The following is a 14,712-nucleotide window of genomic DNA, read 5'->3' as shown; positions in this document are numbered from 1 at the left end:
TTCAGCGAAATAATCAATAATTCCAAAAATGAGGTCAGGACAAATAAAACCTGGCACAAGTTCATCAAAGTTATACTCTTTTTGGCTGATGTTTTGTCGAATTAATAGAATGCAATAGATGAGTTATTCATCCCGCAGTAGGAGGAATTCCGTTTGTTCAGCAAGTCGACAGAGGAAGAGCAGACAAGAACATAAATGTATCAAAAATCCAAACGCGTATACAGTATGCACATATTTAAAATGTTAGGGAATAAGACTTAGCAGAATGAGCGCAGTAGTGTACTGTATGTGGCAAATATAACTGTGTATGCAGGTATGAATGTCAGACTTCACACGGATAAAAACTGACATTTATGTACAGAATCATGTGAACAGCAGCAAGAATAATCAACTGCGATCTACCAAAAAAGCTATAAAGAGAAAACTACTGTATACTATATTTTGAATACGACGTATGAAGATGTGAAATTGAACAAAAGCTTAGGCAGCACCATTGTATGTGACAAAGACGCTCTCATGAAGAAAAGTACACTGATTAACATTTGAGACTCCCATTGTGCTTCTTGACTTCGACAATCATTTGCCAATTGCAATTTCACGTCTTTTAGTTGTTGTCTAACTTGCATTGTTTTGTATGTACAGTATATGTTTGAGACTTTTAGCCCCGCAGTTGGTCGTACGGCCAAAACGCACTGTATATGTTGCTGTACCTCCAAAGGCTCTGTTATTCACTTTCTGATTTGACTGTAGATAACATGAATTGCATCCTATCTGTGTCCCCTTTCTATTACACCTCTGGGGCTTTCTATCCAGATACATGCTTCTTGACATGGAACATTACGTCTCCTCTTATCTACCCCAAAGCTAGAGCAAGAGCAAAGAGAGCCGACGAGAAAAACAACCCAACAACTATCGTAGAACAAAAAAAGAAAAATGTGAGTTTTGAATCTGTATATATCAGCACTTTTATAACTGACCTCATGAACTATTGGGCAGTGTTTTGTTGGCCGACTGGTCCCCCAAACATATTTATGGTGTGTTTTTTTTTTTTTTTTTCAATCGCTATCCCCCTTGCTTTCCCTTTCTGCTCTTCACTTTGGTCTTAGCCTGTGTTTATTGGCACCTACAGCTGTGTTGTTCCTACTACTTTCATTGTCTGATCCTCATTTTTCCATGCTCTGAGCGCTGCGTCTCTTCCTGATAGAGAACATTTGGCCACAGAAGCAGAAGCGTAGTGTTCCCCAGTGACTCTGGGATGATTTACCATTCGCGCCTCGAGCAATGGGTTTACCTCAACAATCGTATAAAAACTGGAGACAAAGGGATAAGACAATAGCGCCAGTTTGCCTGTCTTTTACTGCCCCTCCCTCATCTTACGGTTTTGAGATGCAGCTGGGATTCTCAAAGCACGTGTTTGAGGGCTAAAGGTTTGCAAGCAGCTACCCAGGATGGATGAGGGATTTGTGTTATTTCTGTGTTTTGAAGCTGCTGTGAATGCAGTGGAGCGCAGTGCGAGCTGTTAGTTCTGGCAGTTTGGAAGGGATGCCTCTGGGAATATGCTCGTCTTTTAAGAGTCTTTGCACACACTTTGCCAGCATGAATTAATTTAGCATGAGCAGAGAGGCATTGTTTTCTTTTTCCATTTAAGGATACCGCCTGTCTTATTTTATGGCAGGTTTCTCTTGTATGCGTGTGATCAAGCACACATGTGGAAATACGGCACAGAACAAGACATCATGCATTTACGCAGCAAATATGCAATAGTATAATAATGTCATCGTGTGCTGGATTAGAGAAACAATGTGGGTCAGTTTTGTGATATTGACTGCGACGACTTGAGCTGATGCTAGTGCTGTGCAAGGTCTCGCGGGCTCTCCTATAAATCACGGCCAATTACAAAGCTGATGCTCAGTCGACTTTCCTAGAGCTATAACTGGACAGAGAGGAAGGGGCCAAATGGAAGCCACATCACAGCTTTTACACCCGTCACTGGAATGATACCTTTTTTTTGTGTACTCAAGTCTAATTTCCACATTTGATTATGATGATGACGAGAATGAAGGAGAGCTCAAATAATTGATTCAAAACTCTGTTTTCTATTCTGCATGTGCTCTTGAGGGTGAGGCGATATACACACAGTATATACATGGATCTCGTTTGATGTGTTCCCGACGCACAAAAATAATGACTGGCCCAAAAAGCTTTGTGACTGTGCGTCCGCTGACGCACAACATTGCTTCCCTACTTATGAGTGCAAGGTTCGAATTAAGCGGTCTCGTATCGCAGTTTCCGGGTCAAAATTTGCATTTTGCGCATCAGAAAACACATTGAAAAGCAAAACTGCAAATCAGGTTTACCATGGAGACGGTCGCGAAGACGGAAGAAGGCAGTGGCGTATATGACCTTACGTCACCGATGCGTGGAGAAGTGAAGCGTTCCACTCAGAAGCCCCAAGACAGCGGTTGCAAAATGCTAAGCCTCGTTGAGAAGATAGAGAGACAATAGACAAATGACCAAAGTGTGGTCACATTTCATAGTGAAATGCAAGCCGAGCACCCATTCCGTGTAACACGGACCTTTCTCTCCACTGAGTATGACGCCGTGTCGCGGGACCCGAGAGACGAACGTGAAACACAAATCCATGAGCTTAACGTTAGTCTACTTTACTAACATAACGTTAGCGCTGCGGGCTGTGGAGTGTCTCTTTTAGTAAGGAGTACCGTCAAATGTATGTCTTTTTTTATTTTATTTTTTTCTCTCCCCCCAACGTGACAAGTACAGTATAATGCAACCATAACGGTACATAGAGTGTGCTTTTTGCTCAATGTAGTTGCTGTGTGACATATGGCCAATTTGATGATCTGTAAGTGGCAAAACCTTGAGTGAAGAAGGTGCAGAGAGGAATAAGAGGAAAAAGGATCGTCGTCATTTACCCAAACCGACGAGGGTTTTGGTGAAGAGAGATGAAGGAAATATTTCTCTCTCTCTCTCTCTCTCTCTCTCTCTCTCTCGAAGTTTCTTCATTTTAGTTTAAGCAAATTGAACACTTCCAAATCTTGTAGTAGAACAAAGAATATTTGTCTTATTCCTAGTCAGCTGGTCTAGGCTCATATATGCACAGCCATGAACCTAATGTATTAATATGTCACAAAATGCTAAGTGAAGATGCACAAAGGCTATTAAGTGGGAAGTTCCCACTGGGAGCCCTGATTAAAGGTGCATATAATATCTGAAACGCCATTATGAACCAAAATAAAGGTTTTGGACAAACATAACCTCTAAAACGGGTCAGTTGAAGTTTGTTAAATTAAACTATATAAAATTGTTTGAGACTTCACTGTTGTGTCAAGATACCAAACAGAAAAGGGGAAACTCCAATTTGACTTTTCTCAATCTCAGCACTTCATTTGAACGCGCAAAGTTCTCTTTATTTACTTGCTCTCATTGTGAAATGCAGCCTCTACTTTTAAACTACAGATATATCGATAGAGAACAAGAGCAGTGGATAACACATAATATTGTACAAACAGTATAAAAGATTAACTGACATGGTCTTCATAGTACTTCATCCATCTGTTTTCTATTCTGCATGTGCTCTTTAGGGTGAGGCGATATCACGTTACTTTGTTTTCACTAATAGTGTGACAACCTTTGATAACAAATGGTATGTTATAAACAGATGATTGACAATAAAAGTTTTCTTTTTAAACTATACATTTTGCTGAATTGGATGTCAGATATAATGGCATTGTTTTAGCCTTGTGCATGCTTTACACATGCCTAATTTAGCGAGCGAGCAATGCAAGGGAGGTTTGGAACTTTTGTCACGTACTCACAAATGTTCATGAGCGTGTTAAGTGACTAGAATAAATCTAGTGTACAGTATGTATGTATGTTTGTATATTCACAGGGCCACATGAGGAAATATTGCATTTTCTTTTAAAAAGCATTCTAAGTGATGTACAAGCCTGGACCAGTTGTATATATTGTTTTATTTGCATGTTCATGTGTTCCCTTCATGTATATATACAATACTAAAAAGAAAAATGCTACTAAGAGAAGACAGATCTAAAGTGAAACAGTTCGTAGTTTACTCCACAGCCTGAAATTCAAAGATAAGTTTATAGTAAAAAAAAAAAAACACTCTACCTTAACTTTAATAACAAGTGACGACACATATTGCGATGCTGTATTTTTACCGCTTTGCATGTGAGTCTTACCAGCTCGAGTTCAGGCTGGTCATTTTATGCTGTTGCATTTTTTCTTGCTCCAGTGCATACATAGCACATACATACAATGTATGCCATTATCAAATTCCTAGAATATAATTCTTCAATAATAGCAGAGTAACAACATAAAAACATGTCAACGGATTAAGCACTCACCCTTGGAGGGGGATTTTGCCAACCTCTTAACCTGTTGATACCCTGCTTGTAGTAACACAAGGTCTTATCACAAAATCAATGTCTTGATGCTGAACCCTGTAAAATGTTCTACCAAAGGCAAAGCAATGGAAAAAAACTGCTATTCTTTATGTATGCATGTCCCATGAGAACTTGTTGCACCGACATGCATTCCTAATGCCAGGTGAGTCTCTTTTTTTTTTTTTTTTTTTTTCCCCCCCCTCCCTTTAACCCTTGATAACCTTGCTCTTTGCCTCGCACCCAGCAATGTAAGTAATGGGCTGGACTTGATCGTCACTGCCACATTGTGTAAGATTTCAGCTTCTGACCTTAAAAAATGAAAGCAAATCAATAGGGCGGGACACATGAATTCCAAAGCCCAGGATGCAAGCCAAGACTGGAGCCTCGGGAGGAAGAGGAGGAGGAGGAGGAGGGCCAAGGGTATTAGTGGGGCTAAAACAAAGAAAGCGTGAGAACGAAGCAAAAGCTTTCAATTAACCTTCAGCACCAACAGCCACTTTGTGCGGCGTCTGCGGTTTATGTGCTGTTACGTTTGTGTCACGCAGCATGTTGTATAATATTATGACTATAATATAAGCAACAGTGGACAAGATATACTCGGGAACACAAGGTGAAAGCAACAGGGACACATTACGCATGCTAACATTAAGTTTTACACTCACGCCTTTTCCTGCACTGTTGAGTTAAAACCAGTTTACAAGTAATGTACTTTAAAACTGGCTGGCGGTGACCTCATCACGCTTCTAATTATTTGACTGCCGTGTTGCTGTGTGATTGCACACACAATGTTGCAGCTCTATCCCGCTTTGCTGGGTTTTATGTAAAAGCCAAAGGCTAATAAATGTGGGGTCTTCTGTTATAGCTTTGATGTATTCATTGTGCAGGATCTCTATAAAGGAGACAAATCATCCAGTATTCCTACAAGTGATTCAAAATCATTGGTTATGTACTACCCCTCTGAAATTAGCCACTAAGGGATTACAACCTGTTAAACAGATATTTAACGAGGACTAACAGATTGTTGACATTTGAGTCCAATTGTTTTAATCAGAAATTGGTGAGAGAAATGCAAAGAGCAACATAACCGGGGGCGGCGGAACAACTTGTGATTTTATTTGTTCATATATAATCTAAAACCGTCTGTATGCCGGCAGACAAACACGAAAGAAATACACAGTGCTAAGATTGGAGGCCGTTGGATTCATTGTATTTTCTTATGTTGAAAATATGAAATGTTACTTTTTGTATGCTGAAGTGAAATGTTGTGGAAGCAACAAAATGAGAAAGAAATGGAAATTAAAGGACAGCTTTTGTCAGGGACTTCCAGGTCAAAAGCTGTCTGAATACACTATTTACGAGCCTTCATATGTCGGTGGATAAATGCTGTACGTGGCCACGGCCGCCATTCATGGCAGGCACGCTGCAGCTGCGTTTATCTTCTGGAAGCAGTAGGGCGTGTTGTACAGGAATACAATCATAGTCCAGTGGTGTGTGTCCTGGAGCCAGTAATATTGGAGCAGGGAGTTTCCTGCATAGAAACTATGAGGGAAACCTAATAACGCGTCACAGCTGTGTGAAAATTATTTGTATCAGAATGCTTTAGTTAAAACTGTATGATCACGCAGTCATAATGTGGAATTTATTTTGTTTTGTAATATATGAACATATTTTGTTAATATAGTCAGCCAGCGCTGCGAGGAATGCAAAGTTATCGGTGTCCTTTTTCATCATGTTTTTGAGATTGTAGGGTGAAAGCTGCAGCTGGCTACTAGTGTGGACTAAATGGGTGGCAGCAATGGGAAACTGAAATGCCAGTATCTTAAGGAGAATAGCCCATCAGCAACATACTGAGAAAAAACAAAAAAGAACTATGAACTTGTTCAGTTTTGGAAAGGAGAATTTAGTTCAAAATTATGAACTCTGTACTGAACTGGTTCATTTTTGGAAGGGTGATCTGAACTTTGAACTAGAAAATAAACTTTCCCAATACTGGTTGTGACAACATTGCTTTTCTGTCCTCTGGCTAAAACTTGTTCTTGCAGAAAAGTCCAATATTTCCAAACCAATGCAATGTTGAGATTGGGAAAAACAATAAGAAAACATGCTAATATAGTTCTTTGACGACTGATTACAAAGGTTAAGCATTTAGAATTTTGCTTGTCTCAAGACCAATTTAAATGTGTGTTATGAATGGATATTAGGAGGATTGTTTTCGGATAAGTTTCTTAAATAAACTCAATTATTTAAATACATGTATATTGTTTTATAGGATGAGGCTAATGATCAGATTGCGTACTGTATGCAAAGTGAAATAGGCATTGAACCCTAACTTTTAAACTTCATTCCTCAACGTGATGGCTTTAAAGTTCATTGGACCTTGTCGTATTTCTCCGTTATCACTTGACGTTAAAATGTTGGTCCAATATGTGTGTTTGTGTGTGTGTGTGTGTGCGCTTGTGGCCAGCCCTGTGAGTAGCTAGCTATTAGTTCCACTTAGCTCAGCATGGTAATTGGGCGTCCACTGATGGACGCGGCTCCCTCTTCATGCTCAGTGGACCCCGGCACTTTTTCTGAGGACTTGCAGGCGACACGCTGGCATGGCGCACTCGCTTAAAATAGCGCATCAAATCAGCCACGCTCCAGCGACCGCTGCTAACATGTGGGGAAGAATGGAGAGCTAATGGTGTGTGAATTTGGTGTGTGTGTGTGTAAGGAACTCGGTGGGTTACTAAGGTTCTCTCTGCAGAGGTCAACGGGTTAACTTGGCTAACTAGAGGTGATATTTAGTCATGTGGACTCGCCCCACTTTTTCTCTCCTGTTGCCATTCATCATTCTAGAGCGGGGTTTCTTTCTGAGTATCTTCTTACCCGGTTGTTCTTCTTTCATCACTCTTTTGCTCTTTTCCGCCTCTGCCCACCAGGTCTCGGTTCTCCCTCGGTGTCAGCGTGTGCAGTGTTCTTGCTTTATACTGTAGATAAAAATAGCAGTGAACAGGAAACCCTCACTCGTGTACCATACATCAACGCTAACAGCACAAGCCCATCAAGAGAGGGATTGCATATTCATCGCATTTTGGAAGATGGAGGTCGTATCAAAATGAGGTGTTTACCTTGGGATATATATTAAATAGTCTTTAGAAGATCCCCACATCGAGATGTTACCGTGGCAGCGTAATGAATTGGTTTTGTGGCTATGATGAATGAGCAGTGGCGCTCATTTATAACAACAGTGGAACCTCAAAAGCTGAAAACAATTATATATTTTTTGTGGACGAGTGTGCTTCTAAAGTCAAGGGCCTTACCCGCTGTCATGCATCTTGTCACATGACATCCTCAGTTCAATGTGCATGAAGTATGTTTATTCTTCTTCGGCTTTATTGTGCTTTTTGTGGTACTATAGGTACCGGACATTTCACCGTTAGTTAGGTTCTGTTTATTGAGATGTACAATAAAAGATTTTTTAAAAAAAATAAATAAATAAAAATCTTCATAGAAAAAATAAATAAAATAACTACCAGTGCAACAAATGACGGGAAAGCACTTCAAACATACATCCTGGGTGGCCAAAGCCGGAGCTTTCCCCAATGGTACCATAGTAAACCACACCTCAAATGTCATTTCACCAAGGCAGAGCAATTGAGAAAACAAGATAAATGACTTTGATGATGATTTTAGCCTTCTTCTCTACTGCTGTAATTTGAATGTAGGAAGTGTCAGTTGAAAAGATGTTGTTATGTTCGGTAAAATTCTTCGAAGGGAAACAAATTTACATTTCAGCAGGTAAGTTAATTTAAAAATACACGTAGTTGCAATTCAGACATTGTGATCATTGAGGGACTGGCTAATAAATTCAGGAGATAATAATAAAACAATACACTATATAGCATTGAATATTAATATAGCAATGAATGAAATGCCTTAACATTAGTCATGGTAGCACAGGCTAGCATTCCATAATTTGTAAATGATCCAACCATGAAGTGTTTTGGTAACTACTGATGTTTGACTTACAATCAGTTAAGCTCAGGCAGCAAGGGTACTCAAATACAAATCCTAAAACATTACTAGAATCGTCAGAGCCAAAGGTCCATTTACTGAGGTCGGTCAGACCACATGAGATAATACTGCAATATGCAAAATAAAATGTCCTTTCCATTAAAAACAACAAAAATACAAACTAAAATAAAATCCTTCCATCCATGCATTTTCTGAGCCGCTCCTCCACACTAGGGTCGCGGGAGTGCTGGAGCCAATCCCAGCTATCATTGGGCAGGAGGCGGGGTACGCCCTGAACTGGTTGCCAGCCAATCGCAGGGCCTAAAATAAAATGCCAAATTTCAATTTTGGCATTAATTAAAATTGATAGTTGCGTAAAACCAGATAAGATACCTGTCATGAATATAAAACGAATATATTGGTGGGCGGGGGGTTCAGAACAATTTTCTTTTTACATATGAATACAAAGAACAACAAGAAACAAGAAAAAATGCATTTCTGTCCTATTACCGTATTTTTCTCACCATAAGGTGCAAATCCTTTAATTTTCTCAAAAATCAACAGTGCGCCTTATAATCCGGTGAGCCTTATGTATTTATTCTGGTTGTGCTTCCTCACCTCGAAAGGATTTGATGTGGTACACGGTGCTCAAAAATCTGTCAGAATGTTTTAGTACGACTTTGGTAAACTACGAAGCCGTACCGCTTGATGGATTATCAGAACATTGCGGCTACCGTCGTCAGGAGCCTCGTTGGAGTAATACGTACTGTGCTTCGACATAATATTATGGTGTGTGCAAAAGGGACTCATCTGACTGTTTTGTTTCGCTTGATGCGCTTTGTAATCCGGCGCGCCTTATGTATGAAAATAGACCCGTTCTTTGATATTCCGCTTTATAATTCAGTGTGCCTTATAGTCCGGAAAATACGGTACTCGGGGGCTTCACACAGTGACTGTGTGCCAATGGCGATTTTCACTGGGCACATTCAGCAGTTAATGTAGAACTTGCCATTTTCATGCAATCTAGGCTCCTTCAAGTGGCACAGTGTCAAAATGCGAACCTTTCAAAAAAAAAAAAAGTGAAAGTTAAAAATTTCACTTCCAGCAGTGAACTCGATCTGAGGCTGTTTATTGGCGGTACTCTCAGCTGTTAGCGGAGGTATTCGGCTGTCTTCATCGAAGTGTGTCGGTCAGAACACCACTTGCGGCCAGACTCTAAGGAAGTATAACCCTAAGTGAAGGAATAACAGTTCAGAGGCCACAGACATGGCCCACCTACTAATGGCCCATGTTCTACATGTTCTACATGTTCTATGTTCATGTATTTCCCTGTTATCAAACGGAGGCAGCTTGAGCTGGGTTTTAGAAGCGACTACTATATGCCATCAGGCAGGCAATATTCTCTATGCTACTATTTATGACATCCACTTGATTTCATCTCCTCATCCACAGTTTACGCTGGATTATTTTTCATTTAAGGAAATTTAAAAACCAAACTTTTTGCTATATATCTAGCAGTCTAAACACAAAAAGGTTTTTGTTACCATTTCCGTTCGGGTCCTGAAAATATCATGGCTGCTATTGTTTGCAAACATTACATAATGGTCTATTTTTATTCCAGATTCCACCACGGACGGGTATCAGTGATGGCAATCCAAAAATGAAAAATAATACAACAGGAAATTTAATTTTGTGTCTGAAGTTGGTACATGCTTCTGTCCTGGCTGCCCAGTATATTATGGCTAAGTCAGCAATCGTACTATAAGTCAACAATCGTACTATAACACTTGCATGTGCTGTATAATGTTATCCCAACTAACTCACCTTCCAAACAAAGTTTCAGTTTTCCTACTACTATATACATTTGTCGCTCATCATCAAATGTTGAAAACGTTTTGTTTTAACGTTTTATTAAACAGCATTTAACTTCTTTTTACTCTTGTGTAATAGTCAAGGACATTTAAAAAGGAAATATATCAAAGAGCTTTATCATGCAAACATTGATACCTTGTCAAACTGTGCAAGTCACACAGCATTAAAATTTTATTTCTTTTATTGTTTTTATCTTTTAAGAGAGCGACGTTTCTATCAATTTGTACAGAACAGTTTAGTTCATTTCAGTGTGGTTCGTGTCAAACCCTGATCACGGTTTGTGTTCTCAGATTTGTGCTGGGAGGATCAGCGACTTAAATAGTGACATCATAGCACACCAGGACTTGTTGCCAGTTATTCACGAGTCATGAGTTAATCACATAATTTTTGAATATTCCACTATCTTAACACGCATGTTTTTGGAATGTGGAAGGCAGCAAACCAATGCAAGCACTGTGCGAACATGCAAACTCCACACAGAGATTTACGCTCGGATCTCCTGTCGGAGAGGCAGCATGTCATTATATTGTGTAAATATGCAAATAATCTTGTGGCTGGTTGGTGTGTGTGTGTGTGTGTGTGTGTGTGTGTGCGTGTGTGTCTATGTGATTCATCTTATCATTATAGCACCTTCCACTCATTATGGAGAAGGCTTAATGTAATTTTTTTTTTCAGAGCCACTTATGTATGGCTGATACATCAGTCAGAATGTCATGACTTTGTCAGACACTGATCCTTTTGTCCTTCATGTAAGGATCTTATTTCCAAAACTTTTTTTCATCCTATTAATTCATCCATCCATCCATCCATCCATCCATTTTCTGAGCCTCACTAGGGTCGCGGGCGTGCTGGAGCCCATCCCAGCTATCATCGGGCAGGAGGCGGGGTACACCCTGAACTGGTTGCCAGCCAATCGCAGGGCACATACAAACAAACAACCATTCGCACTCACAGTCACACCTACGGGCAATTTAGAGTTGTCAATTGACCTACCATCCATGTTTTTGGGATGTGGGAGGAAACCGGAGCGCCCGGAAAAAACCCACGCAGGCACGGGGAGAACATGCAAACTCCACACACCCCGGTCCTCACAACTGTGAGGCAGACGCTCTAACCAGTCGCCCACCGTGCCGCCCTATTAATTCATATGATTATTTAAAATTGATCTTTTCTTCCCTTCTCTTCCCAGCAGCCCTATGCTCCACCCCCTCATCCCATGGCTCCTCCCAGCCCCAGCACCAACAGCTGCAGCCACGGAGCGGCAGAGCAGCTGAGTAAGACCAACCTGTACATCCGAGGCCTGCCACCTGGGACCACCGACCAGGACCTCATCAAGCTCTGTCAACCGTAAGTACTGGGAACATTTCCAATTCTACAGTACAGCATATACAGATACCTGTATATACTGTATGTATATCTTCACGATGGTGTGTTACTTCCTGCTGTGATTTGCACTGAGGAGAATATGTACCAATGTAATGAAGTCACTAAAGTACAGTACACTTGCTTGTACACGTCTAATCTGATACAATACAATCATATTAATGCTCACCTTTGTTTGAGAATAAATTATTTGACATTCTGGTTTTTATTGTGGTTGACATTTACAGAACTGCACTACCTCATACTGAGATCTGATTCTATAATTGTGCTTATTTTATTCCACCACACGAGATATATTAGATTGAAGTAGCCCATACAGTGGCCAGTAAGTGCATTAATGGAAATAATTGTGCTTAAATATTCTGTAATGACCTCAACTTTAAATGATTATAGATGTAAAAAAAAAAAAAAAAAAAAAAAATTAAATACGTATGTAAATAATTTGGCCATAAATCTTCAGTCAAACCTGAAAGAAAATGCATTCTATTCTGAGACTTAGACAGCCCCAAAATCGGTCCTAAGATTGGTCTAGAAACCAAGACCAATTGTGAGTACCACAACACTAATAAGGGGCTGTTTTACTAAGATGCCAAATAATGGGCACTAAATTTTGTGTTCACTTCAACAGATTGTGCACGCTCTTGGTGACCATGATCAGCATAATCGAGCAGTCTCGCTGACGTGACTTGTGCATGGACAGTGACATCACAGTGCCTGGAGAGTAGCATACTAGAGAGGGTGCGGCTTGGTGGAGTCAGTTTACTAACATTGCTATCTTTTACTGAGAATGATGCGATCTTTTACTGAGAATAATAAACCCAAATAGCGGTCACTAAATTGCATGTTCATTCACTCGAACGGATTACACTTAAAACTGGTGGAGACTGCGCTATTTAAGAGGATTTTTGCACTTTAGGTGGCTGATCATTTTCACCATGGAACATTTGGTAGAGCGCGAGCATTGAGTTACATAAAATAATTGCTGCGATAATAATGGGTTAGTCAGCAACCACATAAAAGTTGTTTCATTTAACTCAGTGGTGTCAGACATACGGCCCCTGGATCAGAACCGGCCCGCTAGGGGGTACAATCTGGCCCACAGGATGAATTTGAAAGTGAAAAACTACAAAAGACATTGTGATGGTGTGGAGTAAGGATAATTTGGATAATTATTAAGCTTCTGTAAGAAATTAAGTTGTAATAATTTATAGTTTTTCATAAGTTGATTGAATTGTAAGGTGCAATGTTGTATTTTACAGTTCCAAATACCTTGACTTAGTTTTGTGCCTTAAAATAAAAGCACTGTGATCAGTTATATTGCACACACTATAAATGACAAATTGAAGTAAAATATTCTCAAGAAATACAGCTACTGTAGGTCGAAGACAAAGGAGAGGTGGAAAGTGGGTTCTTAGGCAGAAAGAGAAGAGGAAAGCACAAAGCCAAGAGGGGTAGGAGACTTGGTGGCGGAACCTCAAAGTACAGGAAATCATACAAGGAAAGAGGTTAGCAAAGATGTGGGACACTGAGAGGGCTGAGGAGAGGAGAAAGAAATACATGGAGAAGCAACGTAGGGCAAAGGTAGAGGTGGCAAAGGCCAAACAAAAGGCATATGATGACATGTATGCCAGGTTAGACACTATAGAAGGATAAAAGGATCTATAGAGGTTGGCCAAACAGAGGGATAGAGATGAAGGAAGAGTAGAAGAGGCAAGTGTGGTGGACCAGGAAGCAGCAATGATTAGTAAGGGTGTAGTTACAAAGGCACTAAAGAGGATGAAAAAATGGAAAGACAGTTGGTCCTGATGACATTCCTGTGGAGGTGTGGAAGCATAGCTGTGGAGTTTTTGACCAGCTTGTTCAACAGAATTGTGTGTACAAACAAACAACCATTCGCACTCACATTCTCACCTACGGGCAAATTAGAGTTGTCAATTAACCTACCATGCATGTTTTTGGGATGTGGGAGGAAACCGATAGTGCCCGGAGAAAACCCTAGCAGGCACGGGGAGAACATGCAAACTCCACACACGCGGCGCCGGGGATTGAACCCCGGTCCTCAGAACTGTGAGGCAGACGCTCTCCCCAGTCACCCACCGTGCCGCGATACACAACATATATGTTAAAAGATCGTGCCTTTTGGTCTTTTCCCCAGTTGTCTTTGTATTAGAAACGCATTGCTGTATCCATCACAGGGTGTAATTAAGCTCTCAAAATGTCATTTTATAAAACTAAAACACAATCACCAACCAGCAAAATTTCAAAAGGTCGTGCACTATACTGAATTACAAAAGGTCATGTTCAATCCTGTGTGCACCCTATTACACTGCGACTAAGTATTTGTTGTGAATTTTAGAGCTGCACAAAGTTGCTCTCACAGTTCTGCTAAATGTTCTTGATAGAGAAACCACACAGCCCTGCCTGCACAAAACTCAATAAAGACTAATAAAGCCTAGATTGGACCACCGCCCAGAGGAATCGCAGACCAAGACCTCATCAAGCTGAAACGCACAGTGGTATTGGCTCTCTATGAAATTCTCTGTCTTTCACGTACACATAAAAGTGAACACACACACACATAAGTAGTTTTCTTCAGCTCCATCAGGCCTGTTCACATTTAAAATGGTAATAAAAAAAGGGTCACACTTATTAATGGGAGGGGAGGCCTGCATATTGTGAAATACAGGCCTCAAGACAGCCGTCTAGTTGCAAAATCCTCGCTCGGTCATCTTTCCAGAAAGGTCCTGGTTCAATGTGGCCAATGATTCAGAAAATATTTTGAGATGGGAAAGTGTTGTTCAGTATGTTTGGTCATTCTCCCAGTAACCATGTAAGAAGTATACATATATATGTGTATGTATACTTACATACACATATATATGTAAGAAAATACATGGTATATATAAATACCATGTATTTTTTCCTACTAACCCATACAAATTCCATTAGCCTGAGAGGCCCAAAAAGGTTTGTAAAGCAAATCTCTTACTTAAAGCGGAACTAAACACTAGATGTCAAAACTTCCTGTAAAATTGTA

General features: G+C 40.3%; 1 protein-coding gene across 4 annotated transcripts in view; it reads left to right on the top strand.

The window, feature by feature from the left end:
- The window catches only part of rbms3 (RNA binding motif, single stranded interacting protein), a 308,492-nt gene that overhangs the window by 41,942 nt on the left and 251,838 nt on the right, over positions 1-14,712 (top strand). For 3 of the 4 annotated variants that reach the window (XR_009767246.1, XM_061664511.1, XM_061664509.1), the window contains exon 2: positions 11,482-11,639. Coding sequence is in view for 3 of the 4 variants with exons in the window: in XM_061664511.1 (XP_061520495.1) it covers positions 11,482-11,639 (158 nt within the window). In the remaining variant the exon portion in view is untranslated. The remainder of the gene's footprint in view (positions 1-11,481; positions 11,640-14,712) is intronic. The other variant, XM_061664510.1, reaches the window with a different exon arrangement.

Source organism: Phycodurus eques, chromosome 20, assembly GCF_024500275.1.
Source record: "Phycodurus eques isolate BA_2022a chromosome 20, UOR_Pequ_1.1, whole genome shotgun sequence".
In the NCBI taxonomy this organism is placed as follows: Eukaryota; Metazoa; Chordata; class Actinopteri; order Syngnathiformes; family Syngnathidae; genus Phycodurus; species Phycodurus eques.
This window is presented reverse-complemented; position numbering and strand designations above follow the sequence as displayed.